The 21,160-nt window shown below is 49.2% G+C and overlaps 3 protein-coding genes across 6 annotated transcripts; 1 reads left to right on the top strand and 2 right to left on the bottom strand.

The window, feature by feature from the left end:
• Nucleotides 1–34: 34 nt before the first annotated feature.
• Nucleotides 35–8,121, bottom strand: pld7 (phospholipase D family, member 7). 2 transcript variants are annotated; one of them, XM_040173181.2, is made up of 12 exons: nucleotides 7,696–8,121; nucleotides 7,131–7,238; nucleotides 3,751–4,701; nucleotides 3,371–3,558; nucleotides 2,941–3,100; nucleotides 2,750–2,864; nucleotides 2,226–2,353; nucleotides 1,892–2,095; nucleotides 1,580–1,719; nucleotides 1,242–1,407; nucleotides 1,060–1,159; nucleotides 35–391 (listed from the first exon to the last, which is right to left on the bottom strand). In XM_040173181.2, exons 1-12 carry the CDS (start codon nucleotides 7,822–7,824, stop codon nucleotides 192–194), a joined length of 2,589 nt encoding a protein of 862 aa, XP_040029115.2. In that variant the 5' UTR covers nucleotides 7,825–8,121; the 3' UTR covers nucleotides 35–191. The 2 variants fall into 2 exon arrangements, with proteins under 2 accessions (XP_040029115.2, XP_040029116.2); XM_040173182.2 differs by having other exon boundaries at nucleotides 7,409–8,080.
• Nucleotides 7,699–12,846, top strand: gpr137 (G protein-coupled receptor 137). 2 transcript variants are annotated; one of them, XM_040173188.2, is made up of 9 exons: nucleotides 8,105–8,200; nucleotides 8,356–8,434; nucleotides 9,139–9,590; nucleotides 9,685–9,734; nucleotides 9,879–10,119; nucleotides 10,347–10,496; nucleotides 10,670–10,795; nucleotides 10,891–11,009; nucleotides 11,654–12,846. In XM_040173188.2, the coding sequence occupies exons 3-9, from the start codon at nucleotides 9,228–9,230 to the stop codon at nucleotides 11,748–11,750; spliced, it is 1,146 nt and encodes a 381-aa protein (XP_040029122.2). In that variant the 5' UTR covers nucleotides 8,105–8,200; nucleotides 8,356–8,434; nucleotides 9,139–9,227; the 3' UTR covers nucleotides 11,751–12,846. The 2 variants fall into 2 exon arrangements, with proteins under 2 accessions (XP_040029121.2, XP_040029122.2); XM_040173187.2 differs by lacking the exon at nucleotides 8,356–8,434 and having other exon boundaries at nucleotides 7,699–8,200.
• Nucleotides 12,847–13,349: 503 nt separating this feature from the next.
• On the bottom strand, nucleotides 13,350–20,732 carry syvn1 (synovial apoptosis inhibitor 1, synoviolin). 2 transcript variants are annotated; one of them, XM_040173185.2, is made up of 16 exons: nucleotides 20,209–20,732; nucleotides 18,816–18,967; nucleotides 18,625–18,717; nucleotides 18,339–18,491; nucleotides 18,032–18,080; nucleotides 17,510–17,613; nucleotides 17,020–17,146; nucleotides 16,828–16,927; nucleotides 16,592–16,657; nucleotides 16,162–16,278; nucleotides 15,846–16,003; nucleotides 15,443–15,577; nucleotides 15,193–15,324; nucleotides 14,597–14,780; nucleotides 14,271–14,389; nucleotides 13,350–14,178 (listed from the first exon to the last, which is right to left on the bottom strand). In XM_040173185.2, exons 2-16 carry the CDS (start codon nucleotides 18,945–18,947, stop codon nucleotides 13,985–13,987), a joined length of 1,863 nt encoding a protein of 620 aa, XP_040029119.2. In that variant the 5' UTR covers nucleotides 18,948–18,967; nucleotides 20,209–20,732; the 3' UTR covers nucleotides 13,350–13,984. The 2 variants fall into 2 exon arrangements, with proteins under 2 accessions (XP_040029119.2, XP_040029118.2); XM_040173184.2 differs by having other exon boundaries at nucleotides 20,285–20,666.
• Between the last annotated feature and the right edge of the window lie 428 nt (nucleotides 20,733–21,160).

The following is a 21,160-nucleotide window of genomic DNA, read 5'->3' as shown; positions in this document are numbered from 1 at the left end:
GAACATGTTTACCTAATAAAGCAGCGGGTCAGTGTAGATTTCAAAAAACATTTTATACAAAAAAAGGCATCTGGCCGTGAAACAGCCATAAAATAAAAGATTGCTTATACAGCTAGCGGATTCTACAGAAGCCGAAAAAAAGTTCAAGTAGCAGCAGCAGGCAGGGAGCTCATCTAGAAGGCAAATGTGCTTTATTCAGAGCGGGGACAGACGTCCACGTCGTCCACAGAGAGACCGCTGGCGTACTCAGACTTCCAGTCTCTGAGGAAGAGCTCCTCCGCTTGGCTCTGCAGGGTCTCTTGGCCTTCTTCAACCACAGAGCCGGTCTGGTTCACCACCACGCTCACCCCGGCGGTCTTGGAGAAGTAGTTCTCCGACCAGTTGGACGTCCCTGTGAACATGGGCACACCGTCAGATGGGACTGACAGAACGCGCCATGGAGAATTATCCTCGTATGGATTAATTAAAAGGAAAATGTGAGGCAAGTTGATCTACAACCGGGTGGAAATTGGTCCGAAAACTGGACCCGATTCCAGACTTGGATTAAGTTTGAGGTTTTTCTTCTCTGAGCAAAGCATCACAGTCTAAAGGCAAATTGCATGAATTATTATACACAAAATATATTACTATACTACTATATTTCCCTCTGGAAGGTATATCTTTAGTAAATAGTAAATAATAATCTAATTTCAGTTATGTTTAACTTGGACCGGGAAGCCTCTTTTCACTTGTTTTTGTAACCAGATCATACGAGTCTCTAATCTTTATGGATGGACCCGTCCTTCACCCCTCTGCGTGTCAATGTGACTGTTAAAACCACAAGGCAGAGTTGGAGAGAGAAGTGCCAGTGGTCAGGGTCCACTGTGCCGGGAGCACATAAACTCATCTTATGGTTACTACGGTCCTCAATGTAATGGCTGGGTATTTGTATCATTCCCACAATGTGGACGAGGCCACAGATTTGTCCCCATGATCTTGTCTCACCCCAACGATAACAATGGGAGCCCGTCACAGTGGATCACGTTTTGTTTGCGAGGTCAGTAGGTGGTACTAGCATACCTATGTAGACCACTCTGTCCGTGACCATGTACTTGGCGTGATTGACTCGGGCAAAGGGAATCCTCATCTGCTCCGCTGTCGAGGCCACTGTGAACACTTTCTGCACGGAAAAAACAAATCAAATCAGTTTAGGATCCATCAGCATTTAGTTCAAGGCGCTTTGTCAGAGTCTCCCAACGCACCACTTGAATGTCACATTTCAGCGGAGGCCGGTTGAGTGCCAGCAGGGACTGCAGGAAGGGGAACATGGAGGCCGGGGAGTGCTTCCAGCAGCTGACCAGGAGGCGGACCTGTACGTCTCTGGTGCAGGCGGCGGCGCGCAGGACCGAGTCGATGGCCGGCCAGAACCTGAGAGCGCAAGAGAAACGCACCGGCTCAGAGCTTCTACAAGAGGGGCCCCTGTCAGATCATCTTTGGCGTTGGAATGAATGCAGCCAATTGGAGAAGGGAAATAATTGACTCCGTGTTAAAACATTGTGTCGGTCTGTGTCTAACAGCGTGACGCCGAGCGGCTCGTCACCTGAGTGGCTCCGTGTACTGAGACAGAGGCAGGTAGTCCATGACGGAGATGTGAACAAATCTGTGGGCGTCGTCGATGACGGACAGGATGGTGGAGAGGTCGTCGGAGCGGCCGCGGGCGGAGATCTGGGGAGGCGCACTCTGCAGGACATAGACGCAACAGTGAGGAACACGGGACCGACCAGAGAGGACATGCTGTCTCAGCATATAGATTTGGAGATATTTGGATGCATTGTGTATAAAAATATCTGCATCACGCATAGAAAAAAAGCCTTCCTGTTGGAGGAAGCGCGCAGAGCAGACCGCTACTTACAGACAGGTAGACCTGAGCAGGCACTCCGTTGAACTTCAGGCGCAGGGGATTCTGGGAGCTGGACAGGGCGGAGAGACGAGCAGGCCAGTACGGCGGCAGGGAGCCGTTGCTCGGACCGCCGATGCTCCAGTACACCCCAAAGATCCGAGTGGCGTCCTGAGCCAGGCAGCTGCAGTCCTCCACCGACAGGCCGACCTCCTTCACCTCGATTCAACACGGCACACAGGACACGTTAGCTCCACCGCCGCTGGGACAGATGTGTCACATCCAGAGCGGACATTTGTCTGAAGGAGCGCTACGAGTTGGTCCACACAGCATCTACTGCTAGATCTACCTGACTTAGCGAGCGCCAGTCCATGTTGGCACTACCCAGGTAGAAGTGCTTTTGATCCACCACCCACAGCTTGGTGTGCACGATGCCTCCAGTTACGGCCCTGAGGTCGACCTCTCGGACTTCAGCACCTGAGAGTACAATAAAACACACACATATGAGCAGGAAGGACTGCAGAGAATGAGTTGATGAATTGAACATTCTAAACTATATTACACCAGACTCAAATTCAGGAACAAATTTAAATGTAGGGTAGTTTTTTAATGCTGATCTAGATCAAATTGAAGCATTAGCTAGACATATTGCTTCATTTGTACCATGTTTAGCCAGCCTGCTAACAATATTATCTTCTGTTAAGGAATACAGAGCAGAAGTTAGATTTACTAATCAAGATTAACAGAGCTCTGCAAGTTTTGCTAAACTCTGATTAGAACTAATCTCAGGTGGACTGAATAGGCGTTGGTGAAACCCTCTGTGTGTTTTAATATACACACGATGTGGCCTAGTCCGGTTTCATCTGGTGGTACCTGCTGCAGCCAGCTCTGCCGTATCTTCAGCTGAGGTCTGCGGGGCGTTGACGGCGATCCGGAGTTGCACACCTTTGGATTTCAGCCGTTTCAGATGCTCAAACACCAGTCTTCCCTTCAAAGGTGTAGAAGCGTTAACACACATTAGCGGGTCACACGATTACTGCATCGCAGCGCGCCACAGAGCTGACCTGAGACTCAGACGGGTCCCGCAGAGTGAAGTAGAAAGCGGCGATGTGCACTGAGCTGTTGGCCTTTTCCAGCAGACGTAGCCAGCTGTCTGCGATGGTCCCCCTGGACAACGGAGTGGAGGGGTAGAGACCCACGGGGATGCTCTCCACCAGCCGCACTCTGAGCAAGCAAAAGGGATGAGGGGGGGGCACACCAGAGCTTGTTACGCCATTTTGATAAAACACTTTCAATAACTACATTCAAGAGTGAATACCGCTTGTCTCTGGCTTTTTATGTTCCATCTTTCACACGCCAGGCTGAACTCACATCATTGTTTACCTTTTACATCCCACTGGTAGCCCCGTGTGATGTCACATTGCAATGACTTGTGAGTAATTGTCTTTGAGTCTTTTGTCACCTCCAACGGCTCACGAGCAGAAACAGGCTTACCGACAGTCGGTGCTGCAGGGCTCCCGTACCGAGCCGAAGCCCTCCAGCCAGTGCAGTTCCAGCTGAGCTGCGAGCTGTTCCACGGAGAGGGGAAGGCCATAGTGCCAAACGTGCTGTCCCAACCCCCCCAGGAGCAGCACGGTGGTGGACAGGAAGCAGAAGAGGGCAAAACTGAAGCCTCCCGAGCTCTGCGGAAACAAGACCAGCTCAGTCAGTAAGTAAGTAAGTAAGTAAGTCCAGTTGCTCTGGAAGATCCCAGCTTCCACCAGAGACCGCAGAGGAGCGACTTGCACTCCAAAGCGCTCACAATCCTTTTTGCCTGGCTGTCAAACTCCAGCAGACCACCGGGACAACAGCGGGAGGCAGTAAGCTCAACTCACCTCAGCTGATCTAGTTGACTGAGCCTTGGCGGGCTTCTCTGGCGCCACAGGGGAGCTGAAGTTGCCGGCTTTGGCTCGTTCCTCTGCAGGACCTGAAAGCTGTGGCGGCTTTGTTATGAGCGGTTTGCTACGGCCCTTCACTGAATGGTGGCCCTCAGCCTTCTCATCCTCAAACTCATGGTCACATTCATTGTCTGAAGAGGACCTACTATCCTTAGATCCAAACGCGTGCATCGCGTCAGTCTCCCACGGCGGCTGTTCGTCCGTAATGGCCTCCTCTCTGCTGTCATTAGCCGTGTGAAGGAGGTCCTTAGGCGCTGACCTGTCCGTATCTCCAGAGGCAGTGTGGGTCAGGCTGCTTCTGCCCACGACTGCGTCCTCCTCTTTTGGGTCCTCTGGTGGCTTTTGGCCGACGGGGCCGTCGGCTTCTGTTTGAAACGCTCCGAGCTGGCTCCGCCCTGAGACACGTGGCTCCGCCCCTCCCTGCGGTCTGATGGCAGGCCGGGGGCTCACAGCCAATGAAGGGCACTCCATGGGCTCGGACAAACCCCACCTCTTGGGTGCTGAAACCAGGGGACCGGGTGATGCTGCTGCAGCGGCCAGGTCCGGTCTGCCGGACGAAAAGGGCGCCTCCAGGCCAACATCTAGGACGCTGACCGCCGGCAGGGGGGGTGCCCACGCTGTGACGTCGGACGGCTTGGAATTCGAGGCCTGCGCACTCCCACCTGTGACTTTCCCCGAAGGCGGAGCTCCAGGGCCGGAGGGGTCTTTCCTGGCGGCAGGCGGCTCTGGGGTCGGGGCGGCATTGGCCGGCCGTTTGTGGAAAGTGGGGATCCGGGAGACGAGTTTCCCGCCTTTGCGGTTCATGTCTTCTTTCTCCTCGAGCTCTGTTCCCGCCGCCTTGTTGTCCACCTGCAGGCGGTCCAGCACAACGCTGCAATACTTCAGCTCCTGAGGACACAACGCTTCATGAGAAGAACAAACAAACATGCCAAACATGACACACAAACCAGTGGCTCTAAAAAACTACATGACATTTACATTTGTTATTTAGCTGACCCTTTTAGCCAAAGCGACTTGCAACAAGTGCATTCAACCCAGAGGGAACTGAGCCAGAACAGAAGAGAGAAAGTACAATTTCTTCACAAAACCAAAATACAAAGTGCTAAACCAGGTATTGTTGGTAGAGGTGTGTTGACGACACTCGTAGCTGCACAGAACGCCTGAAGGAGAACTTTTTTTTTTTAAAGCCAGTTGTAAAAAAGACATTTGTAAACTCATCGTAGTCTTTGTACGCATATTACCTGGAGAGGTTTCTATAGCCAGAACTATTCAAATAAGCTCTCTCCGGGTGGCACACCTCAGCACGACGGGCGCATGCTATTCAACATGCTGCCGTGAATACGACAGGAGTGTTACCGTGGATACGGCATTCTTCAACTTTAGGTTCTCGTGGCAGTTAGAGCTGGACTCTCAACTTTGTTTTGCTTCAAGCTTCATTTTCATCAAACTCCCCGTGGCGACATTGATTCTGTATTCCAGAGAAGAAAGACGGGATGGCTCAAGGCGTGGCCGCGCTACGGGTCACATTTCTGCAGCTGCAGTATTTGTTAGGAGACGTATTGTAGTCCTCCTGTTAACAATGACACATGACTCCCAAACAGTGTTTTTATTTCACATTGATGCCACTAAACGTCTGCCACCATTTCTATTAAGTGACCCCCCCCCCCCCCTCCAATGTTTTTAATTTGAACTCATCATGTTTTATATGGAGGACAGCCCCTGCTGTGAATAATTCACGGTGGATTCCATTGAGCTGCTTCAGTTACATGGCCGTTATTGTGCACGCTGGCTCTCTGTCCCACGTGAACAGAGCAGGGCCATCGTTAGTGTTATCAGTAACACCTGTGCAGGTGTCACGGGCCTGCTGCCTGAATAGAGCAGAGCCATCGTTATCAGTCGCACCTGTGCTTGTCACACAATGACCAGACCCTGTAGCTGTGTCTCAAAGTCACTAGGCTGCATCCTTGTAGCCTCCAGCCTTCAGGTCTACCTGGGCTGGTCCTCCAACAACCGCATAGGCCAGGGGTCTCAAATTTCAGGTGCGGGCCAGATGCAGCCTACTTTGACAGAACGTGGGCCAGAAATGGGATGGTCTGGCCTACGTGGGGTGAAACCTCTTATACAACTAAATGTAAAGTTTATTATCACACAACTAAACAAAAGGAGAAAAGCAAGTTAAGTTTCTTTGTGTATTCATTTTGTAACGTTACTGACTTAAAAAGTGAAAGCGATATTTCAGGTTCATAACTTGTCTACCTGCGGTCACTTTGATCCATTTCTGTTCATAATATGAAGTATAAACCACATATAAAAACAGTCTCTGCAAGACATTAGTCAGCTTCTAAACTGTGAAAGTTAAAGTGACTTTTCACTAATAAGTGCAGACGAGCTGTCGTTAACAACGCAGCGGCTCCCGGTAACGTGAGCTGCTCGTTGTGTAGTTGTTAGAAATGTGTGTTGGTACATTGATGTTCATAAGAACAGTACATGGACCCAGGAGTGGTTCAGGTAAGAGTCTGGGTCAGGGGCTGCATGCTGGGATATGCTGGGCTGCAAAGTATAGATCAGATGTGTCCTCCAAACGGGCTCCCGGAGGGCTGCGTCCCTCGACCGCGTTCGGAGGAGCCGACGGATTGGGACCGAGTCGCAAGCGCTGTGAAAACTGTACAGGCCCAACCAATGCAGGATTCTATGGCACCTTTCTTTTGGTAAAAGGACAGGTGACTGTGGTCCACACCGCAATGCAGTGGGTGACGGTAATACACGTGGCTGGATGCCATCCGTGATGAAACTTGGAAGATTTTCAAGGACAAATATCATCATCCAATGGTCTCCATTTTTTTTAAAGAAGTGTGCTCATTACGTGTAGCAAATTTGGGATTAATCTAACAATGTGGTTTAAAAAAATGTTACTTGAAACATTTACTGTAATGTTTTATATAAGTATCTGCCAGCTTATACACTGGTAACTATAATATCTGTGGCTATATGTTAATTAAAAGCTTGACTCAATGACAGCCAATATTGTTATTCTCAAGCCTTGTTTCTTGAATTGTAACTATTTCAAAGTCTATTTTCATCCCAGATTGATGTTCAAATGTTGCCGTTTTTTTCATTTTTGACAGTGAATCGCGAAGCTTAAAAAGAATCATTAAATTCAACGAGAGCGAGTAAAGCTCAACTCACCATGTGAGTGAGGTAAATGACTCTGTAAACACAGGGGGGTTAGGACCGTCCTGCTCCATCCTTGTCCCCACGTGTCTCCACACAGCCCGGGAGACACATGTCTGTTTGTGTGAGGTGGGTTATGATCTTACCGTAACACCAGCCTCCTCGGCAGCTTCCTCCTCCGGATAAGCGGGGACACTCGGCTCGGTCTCCATCCCCTGTCCCCAGACCACCTCAGAGCCCGACTCATCAGACTCCTGACGGGACAAGATCGAGGGGAGGGGGGAGGGGGGCACATCGTCATAAAGCATCGGTTATATTCCACGATTCAAAGGCAAGTAGCATAATCTACAGAAAGTCAAAATGTTGCGTAATCTCCTTCACGTAACGTTAGTTAACGCGAAGAGAAGAAACTGCAACAACTTACCATGATGCAGCAGGACTGTGGGTAATAACGCCAGGCGGTTACTAACAGGTAATGGTTAACTATTAACGCGTATGCTAACCAGCTACGCAGATATGGCGTGACGTGGGAAGTTCGTTAACCGTAACTAGTAACGCTTTAAGGCCGTCGCGTGTTCTCCCTCTCTGCCCGTGAAGCTAACGTCGCCGCTGTTGACGTTAGCGAGCGAGCTACGTGGCTGAATGTGAAGTTTTTTTCCGCAGCGGGGGGAGGAAGAGGAGGCGGAAAAGGCGAGTAATACCACCACCCACCTCATACAGGGGCACCCCGTGCGGGCGGCTCGACTTTCTCCGCAAAGCTGGCGGCAACGCGTCCTGTAATTCGAGCTCGCTCGGCCACCCCGGGCCGACGGACCTTCTGGATCGCAGCCGCATCGGCATCTCGGACCGCGTTAACAATGCGGCCCCAGCGGCGGGCGGCGCACGAGGAGCAGCCTCGTTAATGAGCGGCGGCTAACGGCTGAACCTGAGCAGAAAAAAAAATTGCATTGAAAGTTTTCAGGAGTTGTTGGAAAAAAAACTTATCATTGACTTAAACCACTCCCTGCAAAAATTTACTATAACGTTAATATAAACACGGCGTGCGTCTTGAGAGGACAACAAACACTTGAAGAAACCGCGATTTCCCGTCGGCTCTGATTGGCGGTTGGATTCAAAGCGGTGGCCCCGCCCCCTTTGACGCACGTAGCCCAGCAGACCCGGAAACAACAAACCGGGATTACCGTCGTCTCCTCCAGCTGCGTTCACCTCCACTAAGGTTTGTTGTTGTTGTTGTTGTTATTATTATAGGGTTACTGACAGTAACCAAAGCGTGGCCGACTCGCGGCTGGGAATCGTTAACGACGTCGGTTTCAGTTAGCTGATCCGCGCATCGAGCTGTCCAAACAAAACCCCGTTGTTTGTGTTCCAAAGACCAACGTAAAGACGCGCAGAGAGCGAGCTGGGAGACTGCTTCTCAAAGTCACCGAACAGCCCCCAGGACAAGAACCATGTACGATGTAATGTCCCGCGAGCACCACACTGAAGTATGAAATGTTGATGTCTAGAATGAAAGAGAAACGTCGAGCTGTTGTGATCCGTAGAAGCTCCCGTGTCGCTGTCGCCTCAGCCTGTTGGGTCAGATATGTTTATATAGATATAGGTATGTGATTTAACTTATACGGTCACCGTCTTGATTACATATATGCAGAGGTTGACACAACTGTATACCGTGGTAATGACGTCACGGGGATGCAACGTTGTCACTAATGTTGAAATCAGACTTCTGCTTAAACTGGTTGTGAAATACCAACAGCTGTTTGACTTATTATTAATATTATTATTACATTCTTATTTTTCTGGATTTGTTAAACCCAAACTATGACTTATGGGCCTTGTGAGTATTGCAGAATCTGTTATCTTATTATTTGACTTGATTACCATGTATTGATAAATGCATTGAAGTACTTTCTGTTTGGTTTTAAATGAGAAATATGAATGTCTTTCATTTGGCTAACTGAGCAAATTAAACCGTGGACTGATTGAAGATGCTTTATCCCAGTGATGTTAACATTTGAGGGAAAATCAATTCATAAGCCTTCATGGTGTTTATCGTCTCATCGTCCAAGTGTACAAGGGTTATGAAGGAATACATTCCTCCGCCACGTGGCCCCTCTCTTGCTCGTGACGTGCTGACCCCTGGTGTTCTTCTCTCAGGTCTCCCATGTGAACTGCTCGTGCTGAATGTGCGATGGTCTAGCAGTTGTTGTTTTTTTGGTGATGTGAGACAGTGAGTCAGTACTCCAATGGAAGCTCCTCCCAACCCGTCCTCCCAGCCAGTCCCGCTTCCCCTTGGTCCCGCCGTCACCCCGTCGGTCAAGCTCAGCTTCACCATCCTCTACACCACCCTGTACGCCACTCTGTTCCTGGTGGTGTACGCGCAGCTCTGGCTCCTCTACCTCTACAGACACAAGCGATGGAGCTACCAGAGCATCTTCCTGTTCCTCTGCCTGCTCTGGGCGGCCATCCGCACCACCCTGTTCTCCTTCTACTTCTGCAACGCTCTGCAGGCCAACCACCTGCCTGCCGCCGCCTACTGGATGCTCTATTGCTTCCCCGTTTGTCTGCAGTTCTTCACTTTCAGCCTGATCAACCTGTATTTCACTCAGGTAAGGCCGGGGGTATTGTCTTCGCTTCCAGCTTCCTCCATCAATGTCCCGTGTGTGTATTTACTCCGTGGCTTATTTCTCTCTTGTACCCCAGGTGCTGCTCAAAGTGAGGGAGACGTACAGCTCAGACGTGGATAGAGGACTGTAAGTTTCATCCAACAGGAAAGGCGCCTTTTTTTGCCTTTAGAACAATGAGGCTCTCGTTCTGAGCCCCGATGCCCCGATGAGCACTAATCCCTCAGCCACTCTGCCCCCCCCCCCCCCCCCCCCCCCCTCTCTCCTCCTCAGGTTGCTGGCGCGGTGCGTGTACGCCGCCCTGAGCGCCGTCTTCCTCTGTGTCAACGTGGCCTGCGCGGCCCTCAGTGACAGAGAAGGCGGCGGCGGGTCGGGGGGGCGGACCTGGAATCTGGTCCTGCTTCGAGTGCTGGTCAACGACTTGCTCTTCATCCTGGTCGCGGTGATGCTGGCCACCTTGCTGCTGCTGCTGACCAGACACTCGCGCTCCGCCAGCCCCTACCTGATGAGCAAGGTGTGAACGACGTCGGGCCCTTTGTTAAAAGAGGCGTAAATGAAAGATCAGCTGACCCGTAATGATGAGTCATACTCAGCCTTATCTCGTCTCTGGCTGCGCAGCCGCTATGTCGAGCCTCGGCAAGTGACCGCCATGACATCATCGGGGTCATAAAACGTGAGCCACTTGGCAGTACTTGCAATTGTACTCCGGGTTAACTGTGTGTCCCCCTCCTCCACCCACAGGGGACCACAGTGTGCCGCACAGCAACGCTGGGAGCCGCGGTGATCCTGTTGTTTGCCAGCCGAGCCTGCTACAACCTGACGGTGCTCTTTCTGTCCCTGAGCCGCCGAGTGGAGTCGTTCAACTTTGACTGGTACAACGTCTCCGACCAGGTGAGCGTCTGAGTCCAAAGCACAGTGAATGTTTCCAGTTGGCCGCAACGGATGTCAATATTTCCCTATCTCCAAAAAACCCACGATAAGCCGTGGCAAGTAAACATGCAAACACACTTCTAGAGACACGTGTGTGTGTGTGTGTGTGTGTGTGTGTGTGTGTGTGTGTGTAGGCCGACTTGCAAAGTGAACTGGGCGACCAGGGCTACCTGGCCTTTGGGGCCATCCTCTTCATATGGGAGCTGCTCCCCACCAGTCTGCTCATCGTCATCTTCAGAGTTCGCCGGCCGGCTCAAGAGGTAATCAGCAGAATAGAATTGAAAAAAAAAAAAAATGTCGAAAGTAAAGGGAAGTCCTTTTAAAGCGGCATGTTTGTGGTTGTTTTTTTCCACAGACCAGCAGCATGGCCGTCAACAACAGGGTCCTACCTCGTCCATATTTCTTTGATGACCCTCAAGGCAGCAACGAGGATGGACCTGTTCCGTGGGCGCGCAGTTCACAACCACACCCGAGGTACTGTCATCACAGGGGGGCCAAAAATCCATATCACGGTAATCAGATTCTGGCGGTATCGCCCGTATATGACGGTAAAGCTTTTACAAGTAAACCCATGATCTCATGGACCCCGAAAAGGCCCGCCGGCTACCCGAACAGCTGTTCACCTCCCGCCTGCCCTGCCGGCAAGTTAGCTTGTTGGCGTGTTAGCTTGTCGTGGCTGCTAGTGTTGCCACCAGCGGCTCGACGGACTTTGCAATAAATCATTTTTTGATCTAACGTAACTTACGTTGGATTTTCTAAAACCCAAAACTCCCCAAACAGAGTAATATCCACGTTTTATATTTCTTTAATGATTAAAGGTAGTTATTAAGAAAAACAATTGCAATCATTCCGGCTCCTGCTCCTCCAATACGATCCCTTGCAGTTCATTTTATGAAGGGCTGCAGTCATTTCAGTCGTGGATAAACCGGCAGATCATTTTCATACTCGGTTCGTCGTGATTTAAGAAAAAAGTGAAATATCTTGTTTTTGTGACAGGCAGTCAAACTCAAAGTTATTCACTTTTATGATGATGGGAAGGAACAAAACGCAACACATTGGAGCCCAACAGCTGTTGGGAATGCTTTGATCAAGGGGTGTTCTTCTTCTCCCCCTTTCAGCTGGTACGGATCGGAGTCCGCTCCTCTCCTGTTTGCCAGCAACCCTCCAGACCAAAGCCACCAGCACCACTCGTTCTACTCCACCCCCCAGAACTGACCTCCGCCTCCAGACACTGTCAGGGGTCGTCGCGCCCCCAACGACGTCCATCTCAAGGGTGGACCGCACACAGCTACTAGCGAGTAGCACCCCCCCCCCCCCCCCTCCTTTTTTTTGCACTGAAGACCTCAGGAATCGGCAAACAATGACTTTGCACCTTGTAGTTTTGAAACAGAATGTATAGAATGAAAAAAGTCTTATTTGCTCAAAGGGAGTGAACTCAGTGATGTTGATCATTGTGATCAGTGACTGCACACAAAGGCTAAAGTGAGATCACATGGTAGTGTTCATTTTAAAGAATTCATTGTCCTCTTGTTGAGCACCAAGGTGAACTGGCGTCCACTGTTCCATAAATATTAAGCACATTTAGCTTCGTAAGCGTTCCTCATCAAATGAAGAGAGGCGCTCTCAGGAGAGCGCTGAGTCGACCGACTGGCTGTCACCCAACCAGCGGGCCACGTAGCAAAAGGGGGATTTGAGAGTGTGAGTCACCGCAAACCGCGAGAGCTCCTTGAGGGTGCAGCCATCACTGACCGCCCAAAACGTGACGCAGTTTGCTGCAGCCGAATGATGAGCCTCAGAGGTGCACACTCACTCACTGACCCACACAACTGATTGCTTGATTCTCCCGGCGGAGGTCATTGATGCACATAATGAAGTTCATGAGCCCTGGAAACAAGTAGCGGCCGTACGCGTTTTGGGGTTTTGTGAAGGAAGGGACGCGCCTCTTAAGGCGTGTGAAGCGTATGTAGTAATGTCCTTTGTTAAATGATTCCACATCAGGAGCTTGTGTGTCTTCCTTCGACACATTCTGCAGGTATTTGTCTGGCCGAGTTGTTTCCTGTAGGGCCGCTGTTGGTTATTTAGTTTTATATGTCACTTTGCAAAACGTTAAATCATCTTTATTTTAAAAAAATGCTTTTGACTTATTCCCTTCCCTGGAAATTTTACTTTAACTTATTTTATAACTTTTACCATTTAATTGTAGCAAATAGATCCTTTGTCTTTGTATTGGAATGAGGCTTCCTCACAGCACATACAGTATATTTCTATTTTATGTAAGCAAGCCAATAAAAAAATATGAGCTTGTTTGTAAGAGACTTGTAGATGTTACCATCGCTCATACTGTTCAAGGCATCATTTTATTCATCAGTGAAGATCTTCTGGGTTACCCTTTATTTTACAGGTCTTACATTCCTAAATCATCTACGGCTGAACGTCATTTTGTATTAATTATGTGGAAAGGGATTTGTTTGGACCACGGAACATTATTTTAAAAGATTTGTAAAACACATACGAACAAAATCAGGTTTTCCAATAAATACAAAAATACACATCTACTAGTTAAAGCGTTACAATATCTGCTTTTACGTTTAGAACAGCAGATATAATCTGAGAAGGACTGGGTTGGTATTTGAGTTTAGCTTTTCTGGCAAGAGCACACAGCAATTTATTCCATAACATTTCTAGAAAATTACTGGATAAACTAATGTTTATGTACTAGATGTTTGTACATACAAATGAGTGACGGAGTTTTCATTTCTAAATGAATGGCAAAATTAAAAACTCTGCTGCAGAACCACTCACACACATCGTACATGTTGTGCCACAACCAATCAGTCAAACAGTTTATTCTGCATTATGTACAGATCATCCTATTAAAACTCTTTATACAGTATGTACACATTCAAATTCAGCGAAAGAGTGATGAACCTTAAAGAAAAAAAAAAGAAAAAAACGAACCAAAACCGCTGATCAACCTTTGTCCGTTTGAATTCTCTGGAGGTGACACAGATCCAGGTGCTGTGTGACATGTGAACGCGGCCACACGTTCTTCCCCGAGGAAACCCAATTAAAACAAAACTCAAAAAGTGTGGCAGTAAAACTAGCGTAACTGCACGCCGCCTCCACCACACTGACCAAATTGATGGGTTTGAAATCCCTCCGCCGCCTGAATAAACTGAACAAACACCTGCAGCACTCTTATTGCAGTAATCGTTCTGACATGGAGGAGAAAGGTGGTGATAAAACTAAAAACAGGAGTCGTGCTATTGCTTTTCTGACACAGAAACGGTGCAGGGGGAGCGGTCCCGCGTCTCCCTGGCAGCCCAATTCCAACCCGGCGACAGCCTGGGGACCGAGGAGGAGGCGGCGACGAACCAAAGCAACGGTCTATTGGCTCAGAGTTTCTGCCGGTCCAGGGCGCCGCGTGTCACGAGTCGCAGTGCGACGGATCAGTTGTCGGGAGGCGGCGATGTCGACGTCTCCAGCTTTCGGAGGCGGCGGCGCCTCAGCTCGGCGGCGTTGGGCTCTCCGTCTTCTCCCCCCACCCCTCCTTCGTCCAGCTCTTCTTTTTGCTCCGTGTCCGAGGTGGTGGAAGTGGAGTCAGCTGGCTGAGGGGAGGCGGCCGCTCCGTCCACCTGCTCGCCTGAATAAAACAAATTTCATCAAGAACCACATTTTTGCTTTCATTTACTCAAATAACCTCGGTAGTTTGAGGTGAACCGGGAGTTTACTTACTGCTGGACGAGCTGGCAGACTCCTTCTCTTGGCCGAGACTTTCCGCACTGCTGCCGGCCGCGGAGGCGCCGTCGTTTGTCCTGCTCGCTGCTCCGGCACCGCCGTCAGCCCGCGGAGGACTGTGGAGGACAGCAAAGGCTCAATGACGCATTTCCCCCACACACGAAACTCCAAGTCTGCCGGCTTCAGTGATTTTAAGTGGTAAAACCCTGGTTACTTTTTCCCCGTTAAATATTTGACTCATATATTCAAACCCTCAATTCATAACACAGTTTGTAGGCCGGCTGCATGCGATGATTTAGTCACGCTGGAGGAGGCTCAGTTACGCGAGTGTGGTGACGGTGCTGAGGTAGTGGTGGATGTTGAGCATGGCGGCGTCCAGCAGGGTGTGAATGTTCTGGAGACACTGGAGTCGGGCCTCGAGGCCCCGCCGGCCCTCTGCCTCCAGCTCCCTCAGCTCCTCCTCGGACAGCCGCGACAGAGAGGGAGGGGGCGGCGGCATGGACGACACTGGAGGAGAGCAGGAGAGGGGTAAAAACACGGGACAAAAGTTAGAAAAGGACAACAACAAGTCGTGAGGAATGGAACATCAGCTCATGGCTGTTTGATGATAGACAACAGACTTTAAGCCATGGAACCAAAAATAATTGCTATACATGTCGTGGGAAATACCAGGGAGCCATCACAGAGTGAGGGGAGAGCCCGTTGCTATGGTAACGCCAAGCACTTACTTAGAAGCGCAAACAAAGAAGTAAGACATTGTAAACACCTCAACGACCCATCCAGTCATTTCAATCTTCTAATTATTTCTATTCTAAGGAGCAACACGACAGCGGCGGAGAAAGAAGTGCGCTCCGTTAAGAGAACGCTCGACAATAAGAACGTCATGTAACCAAAGCGCACAAGTGCAAAAGGTGCTCACCGAAGGGAGGAGGGGGAGGCATCAGCCATGGTGCAGTGGGGAAGGGGGGAGGGGGGAAGGAGAAGGGGAAGCCAGGCATCGTTGAACCTGGAGGTGCGGCGTCTGCAGGCGACGAGGTGGCCTGGCTGGTGCCTGGCGAAAAAACAACAACAACAACAACAATGCAGTTATTACTATTTATTTTTTAACAGCTTCAAACACTTCACTTATTCTCGTACGGCCGTGGATTGTTAGCTCGAGTCGTCCTTACCGGCTGCCTGTGTGCTGCTCTGCGGCGCATCAGCGCCACCTGGAGCAGCTGCGGCAGGGGGGGGCGGCACCCCGGGGAAGGGACCCCAGAAGGGGAAGATGCCTGGCGGGAAGCCGGGTAACATGCCTGGGGCCACTGGAAAGGAAACGACACAAGGAGACCCCTCGGAATATGTCCCAATATGCCTTTACCAGAGGACGCTTCCAAATACATTTAGTCTGTTCTGTCTTCTTGGAATGTTGCTTAAATAGGAGACCCTGGAGGCCACAGGTCGCTGGTTTCTAAGAGAAGCAGACTTGATAAACAGGTAAATGTCCTCTCGGGTATCAGAACGTGCAGCATTGCGTAAGTGGCTGCAGTCCTAATCTGAGGCAGGAGGAAAGAGGCCCGTTCTGACTCTCACCGTTGGCGGGCGGGGCGGCTGGGGCGTTGGCGGGGGCCGCAGGAGCCGGGGCCGGGGCTTGGGCCGGGGCCGGCGCCTGATTGTTGTTGGACGCACGGAGGACGTCCATGCGACAGGTCGGGCAAGTCTGCTGCCTCTGGAACCAGGAGCGCAGGCAGCTATGTGTGGGGAGGGGTCGGGAGGGGGGGCGGGGGCAACAAACAAGTCCCAGTCGAGGTCATTTGGCTTCAATGTGCAAAAGCTGGGTGCATTCCGTTACTGCAGATGCTGACCTGTGCCCGTGTTTGCACCTTTCCTGCTGACCCACAAGACTCACCTGGAGTGGAAAATGTGATTACAGGGCAGTTTCTTGGCCCCGGTGACCATTTCCTCTCGACAGATGATACAGACGTTGTCAGAAGCCTGCAGATCTTCAGGAGTAGCATCGGGGTATCTGAACGCAGGCACGTTTTAGTCACTATATATTTCTCACTGGCTAAAGATTCCTAGAGTCACTGAAAACCCAAGATCTTGCAGACAGAAAAAACTCACCAGCCACACTCTAGTTTGTGGGCTGTAGTCAAAGGAGAAAGTCAAGCGCCATCAAGAGATCAGCATCTTTACTCAGTCTTCAACCCTCCCCCTCCACGTTTAATAAAGCTTGGCTTAGCCTTTCATATTGTTAGGTTTGCTAAATGGCCCTTCAAGCAGTCGTATTCCTCCCACAACACTGTGGTACAATGCTGCTAAACAGCCACGTAACTCACAGAGTATTCATGTTGCGGATTGCTCTCCGGGACATTATGGCATCCGTTACAGCTTTCTTGAACTGCCTGAGGGGAGAAAAAAAAAACAGCAAAACTCAAATCACGTATCAAGTGAAAATTTTAAATTCTAAACTGATCGAAATGAGAACATTTATGATGAATGTAAAGCCTGGAAAAACTGCTTCAATGTTAAATAGCATCATTAAGATGATGAAAGCAACTAAAACACCACCAACCTCATGGCCAGATACATGGGCCGGATGGCAAACAGGGGGAAGGTGTGGACCTTTATCATGATGGTCATGAAGGCAATGTAGAGCAGCACTTTGATGAAACCTGGGATGAAAACAACAACTAAAGCGTCAGTATGGGCGCCAGCATTACAGCCACACCGTGTAGTGGAAGGGTTGGCTGCAGCAGCGCCGTACCTGTGAACAGCTCGGTGTAGAGCATGTACACCGCCTTGTTGTCCCAGGGGTTCTCGCTCTGCAGGTCGACGGTGTGCAGAATGTACTTAATGAAGGTCGTCAGCACCATCGTAATCAGGATGGCGTACTGAAACGCAAACGCCACTACATTTTGGACCAATTCCATCAATAGCAAGAGATGATGTTGCCTAACCATGTTGGGCGTTTTATTCTATTTGACTTTAAATGAACGGTGGGTTAAATAAGTCCACTCTGCTAACAAAAGGGTCACATATGTGACCAGCATTCTAAAATATTTAACCAAGTGCTCAATTTGCACCCAAATGGGCCTTTTAGAGCAAATTATTTTTATTGATGCAATGACATGCAAGATGCATTTTAATGTTTGGGCTGACGGCCATATTTCCTATTCCATTTATTATGTGGCAACGCGGGAATCGATTACTCATCATGAATAAACGCAGTGAAGCAAAAAGTGCAAGGGCCAAACCTCAAATCCAAATACCAGCTGGACCGAGGCGCCTCGGATGATGATGCTGTGACAGGCGTGGTTGACAAACAGGAAGTCCAGCACAGCCAGCAGTCCCATGAGAGCTGCAGGAAATAAACAACACTCAGTGAGGTGTTGAGCTACAGGCAGACGCTCCATAGAAAACAATACCTTTGTTTTGGCAAAGAGTAAACTTCAATATTTATTAATAGGCCTGATTATGGAAATACAGCTAGAAATATGGACCCGAAACTGCTACGAGATTACTGAATTGATTTTGTAATAGGGATAAAAAAAATGGTGTTCTGGTCCGTTAATGTCGACCATTCTGGTGGTCTGTTACGGGCTCTCTTAAACTGGTGCACCTGGCCCCGTGTGCACAACCAAACTGGTTTGCATATAGTTTCACTAGGCCGAGGCGGGTTTCTGATGTAGAGAGAACAATGATGAAAGATTTCCCAAAAAAGAAAATGCCAACTCAGAAGAGGGCAGGCAGAATGATTTCTGATAACGTGTACTTACACAATACTCTGAAGTGAAAAATCCAAGATATGTTTGGACTCCGTTCCATCTGAAAGAAAAAAGGTAATTATTTACCAAAGGTACATAGTAGCTTGGGTGAATTTAGTCACTGAATCGTGGATTGTGATTCTGAGTGTTCTTCATATATGCGATTGCATGTTGACCTCTTTAACTGCATGCCGCCTCGCGCTCATCTGTCCCAGCGCGCCTTATTCTACCTTTAAATCAATGTTCCGTGTACGAATACAGCAGGTCAAGTAAACCGTGTGCTATGACAAAGTTAGTTATCCTCTCCCTCGTCACTCACAAAGTCCACCCGGTCCTCAGCCAGCCAGTGAAAGCACTTGAGGAAGAGCAGGAGAGTGAAGAGGGCGACAAAGCGAGGGGAGAAGTCGTCCCTGAACACAGTGAAGGCCAGGCACGTCTCGGTCACAGCGTACCACGAGCGCTCGATGAGATGCTGGAGGCCGAAAAGGAAAGACGCAAACACAAGTAGGCCGATTAGATGCACCTCAGACCAGGTACTGCATATTGAACTGAATGTGCGGATTAGGAAACAGAAGAAAAAAAAATACAATCAAAACCACAAGTACCTCCATTTCTGCAGCCCGTAGCTGTCCAAAAAAGACCTTCCTCATGAACTTTCCCAGCAGGAACACCAACACAAAGGCCTGAATGTACAACACCTGACGGCAGGAAGGAAAAGCGGGTTTGTCACACGGCAATTGATGTGGAAAACATGGTTAAAACGCCGGATATAAGCCGCACCAAACCCTGCCCTTACCGCCATGCTGGGGCTGCTCTTGGTCAGGTAGACCACGGTGGGGTAGAACTGGTGTTTGAGGAGGTAGGCGTGCGCCACCACGGCCCCAGTCAGAGCCAGACTGGTGGCGGTCACCAAGGCTGCTCGCGCCATTTTGGACTCCGCTACAGATGCTGTGGTGGGGAAGAGAGGAAGACGGTTGCTGCAAGTGAAAGCTGCCGATCGTTGCGGAGCGGCATGCAAATGAAGTCGCTGCACTGTGCGGGTTCCTTTAGGACAGACATCAGTCAGGTATGTTGATTTTACTCCTGACGGATATGTAAAGGATTATCTACTAAAGCACATCTAAAAACAGAAAGCCTGTCAGTCATCCACAATAATGACAAACAAGTTATTTCTAATCCGCCCTGAGCTTAACAACTAATCATGTGGCTGCTTTTACAACAACTGTGTTGAAAGCATTAAAAGTGTTGACAGATCCTCAGGGGCATTTCCAGAAAATTAAGAAATAAATTTACACCCGACAGCATATTTATGAATAGAATTACCAGGGTTTCAGTTTCTGGTCAAAGTTGAGCATCACCAAATGTAACTTTTGGCTGAACAGACATTGTTAAGTCGCATTGTCTGCAGCATGTGGTTTTATTGTGTCAGGTAACTAGAATGTACCAAAGCTACGATGATGGGCTCCAGTGAGAGCGATGCCGTGATGTGCTGCTTAGTGTTTGAAGGTGCATATTTGCACGGTTTGTGTGCACAGTTTAGGATTTCCATCTGGTTTTAAATTAGCCAAATTATTCTCATGTGTTAACTGGTCCCCTTACAGGCGCCTTAAGGGCTGTTAGAACGGGAGGGGAAAGAACTGTCAATCTGCCACAGTGTCAATAATTATAACAAATAGGCCTTTTTCAGCAAAAATAGTGTTAACTGGTGAATGAAAGGCTACAATCAATACAACATTATATTACAATACACATCAGACAGCTGGAGGATTAGTTAAAGTGAAACTAACTTAATGCTGCATCAGCTTCATTTCCTCCCGCACAGATGCTAAGCGGTTAGCATCGCGTACACTCCCACTAATGGCAGCTATTGACCCCCGCGCTGCACATCTCCCATTAAATACAACGTAGCCAACTAGCTTCTTTCCGCTTATTTTAAAGCAGCTTAACGCCCACCAGGTAACGTCACCTTGCTAGAATAGACGCGGCTCTCTTAGCGAACTGAGCCCGTTGACATTAACGCTAACGTGGCCAAATAAAGTCGTAAAAACCCGAACATAACTCGTGATACCAAGAAAGCGAGCGACGCAACGCCAGCTGAGCTAATAAGCTAGCTGCGTACTAGAGCGAATGCATACGTGTTTGTATTGGTGACGATCCTGCACTCCAGGGAGAGACAGGCAACTAATTACCTTTGGTTGGTTAGCTAGCGCCGGCTAACGTTAGCTAGCGTGCAGCTAACAGCTGTCAGGGCTCCGCGGGACTCACCGACTCGATGTCCGCGGAAGACTCGCTCGATGCTAAATGTGTCGGATGTCCTCTCGGCTGTTGAGATCTCTGGATTCTTCAAGGCTACTCCATTCCGACCGTTTCCCCGTAGCCCCTTTGTAACATGTATTATCCTCGCCCCTCACCGTCCGGCTACGTGTTTATCTTTGGCTTGCTCCTCGGGAGCCACATCACATCCGGCCGCTGCAGGTAATTTGACGCAAGAGGATTTTCAAGCGTCGGCGAAAGCTTACGCAACGTTACGCGGTGCAGAGAGGAGGAGAAAATGGCGTAAAATGGGGACTTGGTCGATGTTTGTGTTTAATGGCACGTGTCAAATTGTAATTTGTAAAGGTTAGGGGGGCCTCGGTCCCGCCTTTACGGAGCGTTACGGTAAATACCGACGTGGACCAATAGGAAGCCGCCGGGCTGGTGGTTCCGTTCTACATCACCGGGCTGGTGGCCGTTGTGCACAGAAATACCATATGCAAATAGGAGCACATATCCCTCTACAATTTATTTCGCTCTTCTAAAAAATGGTCAAAAATGGAGGTTAAGTTTGTACTTTTATCTCCAATGTTTAAATAGTTTCTAATCTACTTGTGTTAAGTTTGGTCTCTCCACTTCATTCTCGCTGCCAAATCAAACAGCTGAAGAGGATGTAAAGACTAATCAAATAGACAAGAACAACCATTCTGCTTTGCATGATTTGAGTTTTCCATTTCAGCCAGTAAAATGATTTATTTTCAGACAGACAGATTTCTCATAAAAAGACTACCACTCTGAGCTACGGGACAGTTTATTAATAATCTAAAACTTTAGAAGGGTGGCCTTTGTTCAGTTTACCAATATTAAGCACATATTAAGTTCACTTAA

The sequence above is a fragment of the Gasterosteus aculeatus genome, chromosome 4 (genome assembly GCF_964276395.1).
Source record: "Gasterosteus aculeatus chromosome 4, fGasAcu3.hap1.1, whole genome shotgun sequence".
Classification (NCBI taxonomy): Eukaryota; Metazoa; Chordata; class Actinopteri; order Perciformes; family Gasterosteidae; genus Gasterosteus; species Gasterosteus aculeatus.
Note: the sequence above shows the minus strand (reverse complement) of the source record. Positions and strands in the feature narration are given on the sequence as shown.

Excerpts from the sequence above, each read along its gene's own strand:
- syvn1 (XM_040173185.2), bottom strand. The coding sequence starts at position 18,947 with ATGGCGCGAGCAGCCTTGGTGACCGCCACCAGTCTGGCTCTGACTGGG. Across the intron at positions 15,578-15,845 it reads AGCCGCCCCGCCCGCCAACG|TGGCCCCAGGCATGTTACCC; the intron begins GTGAGAGTCAGA and ends TTTCCTTTCCAG. Across the intron at positions 14,179-14,270 it reads GTCTGCCAGCTCGTCCAGCA|GCGAGCAGGTGGACGGAGCG; the intron begins GTAAGTAAACTC and ends TGTTTTATTCAG.
- pld7 (XM_040173181.2), bottom strand. The coding sequence starts at position 7,824 with ATGCCGATGCGGCTGCGATCCAGAAGGTCCGTCGGCCCGGGGTGGCCG. Across the intron at positions 2,865-2,940 it reads GGGACCCGTCTGAGTCTCAG|GGAAGACTGGTGTTTGAGCA; the intron begins GTCAGCTCTGTG and ends ACACCTTTGAAG. Across the intron at positions 1,720-1,891 it reads CTGCTCAGGTCTACCTGTCT|AGTGCGCCTCCCCAGATCTC; the intron begins GTAAGTAGCGGT and ends TATGTCCTGCAG.
- gpr137 (XM_040173187.2), top strand. The coding sequence starts at position 9,228 with ATGGAAGCTCCTCCCAACCCGTCCTCCCAGCCAGTCCCGCTTCCCCTT. Across the intron at positions 9,591-9,684 it reads TCAACCTGTATTTCACTCAG|GTGCTGCTCAAAGTGAGGGA; the intron begins GTAAGGCCGGGG and ends CTTGTACCCCAG. Across the intron at positions 10,796-10,890 it reads TTCGCCGGCCGGCTCAAGAG|ACCAGCAGCATGGCCGTCAA; the intron begins GTAATCAGCAGA and ends TTTTTTCCACAG.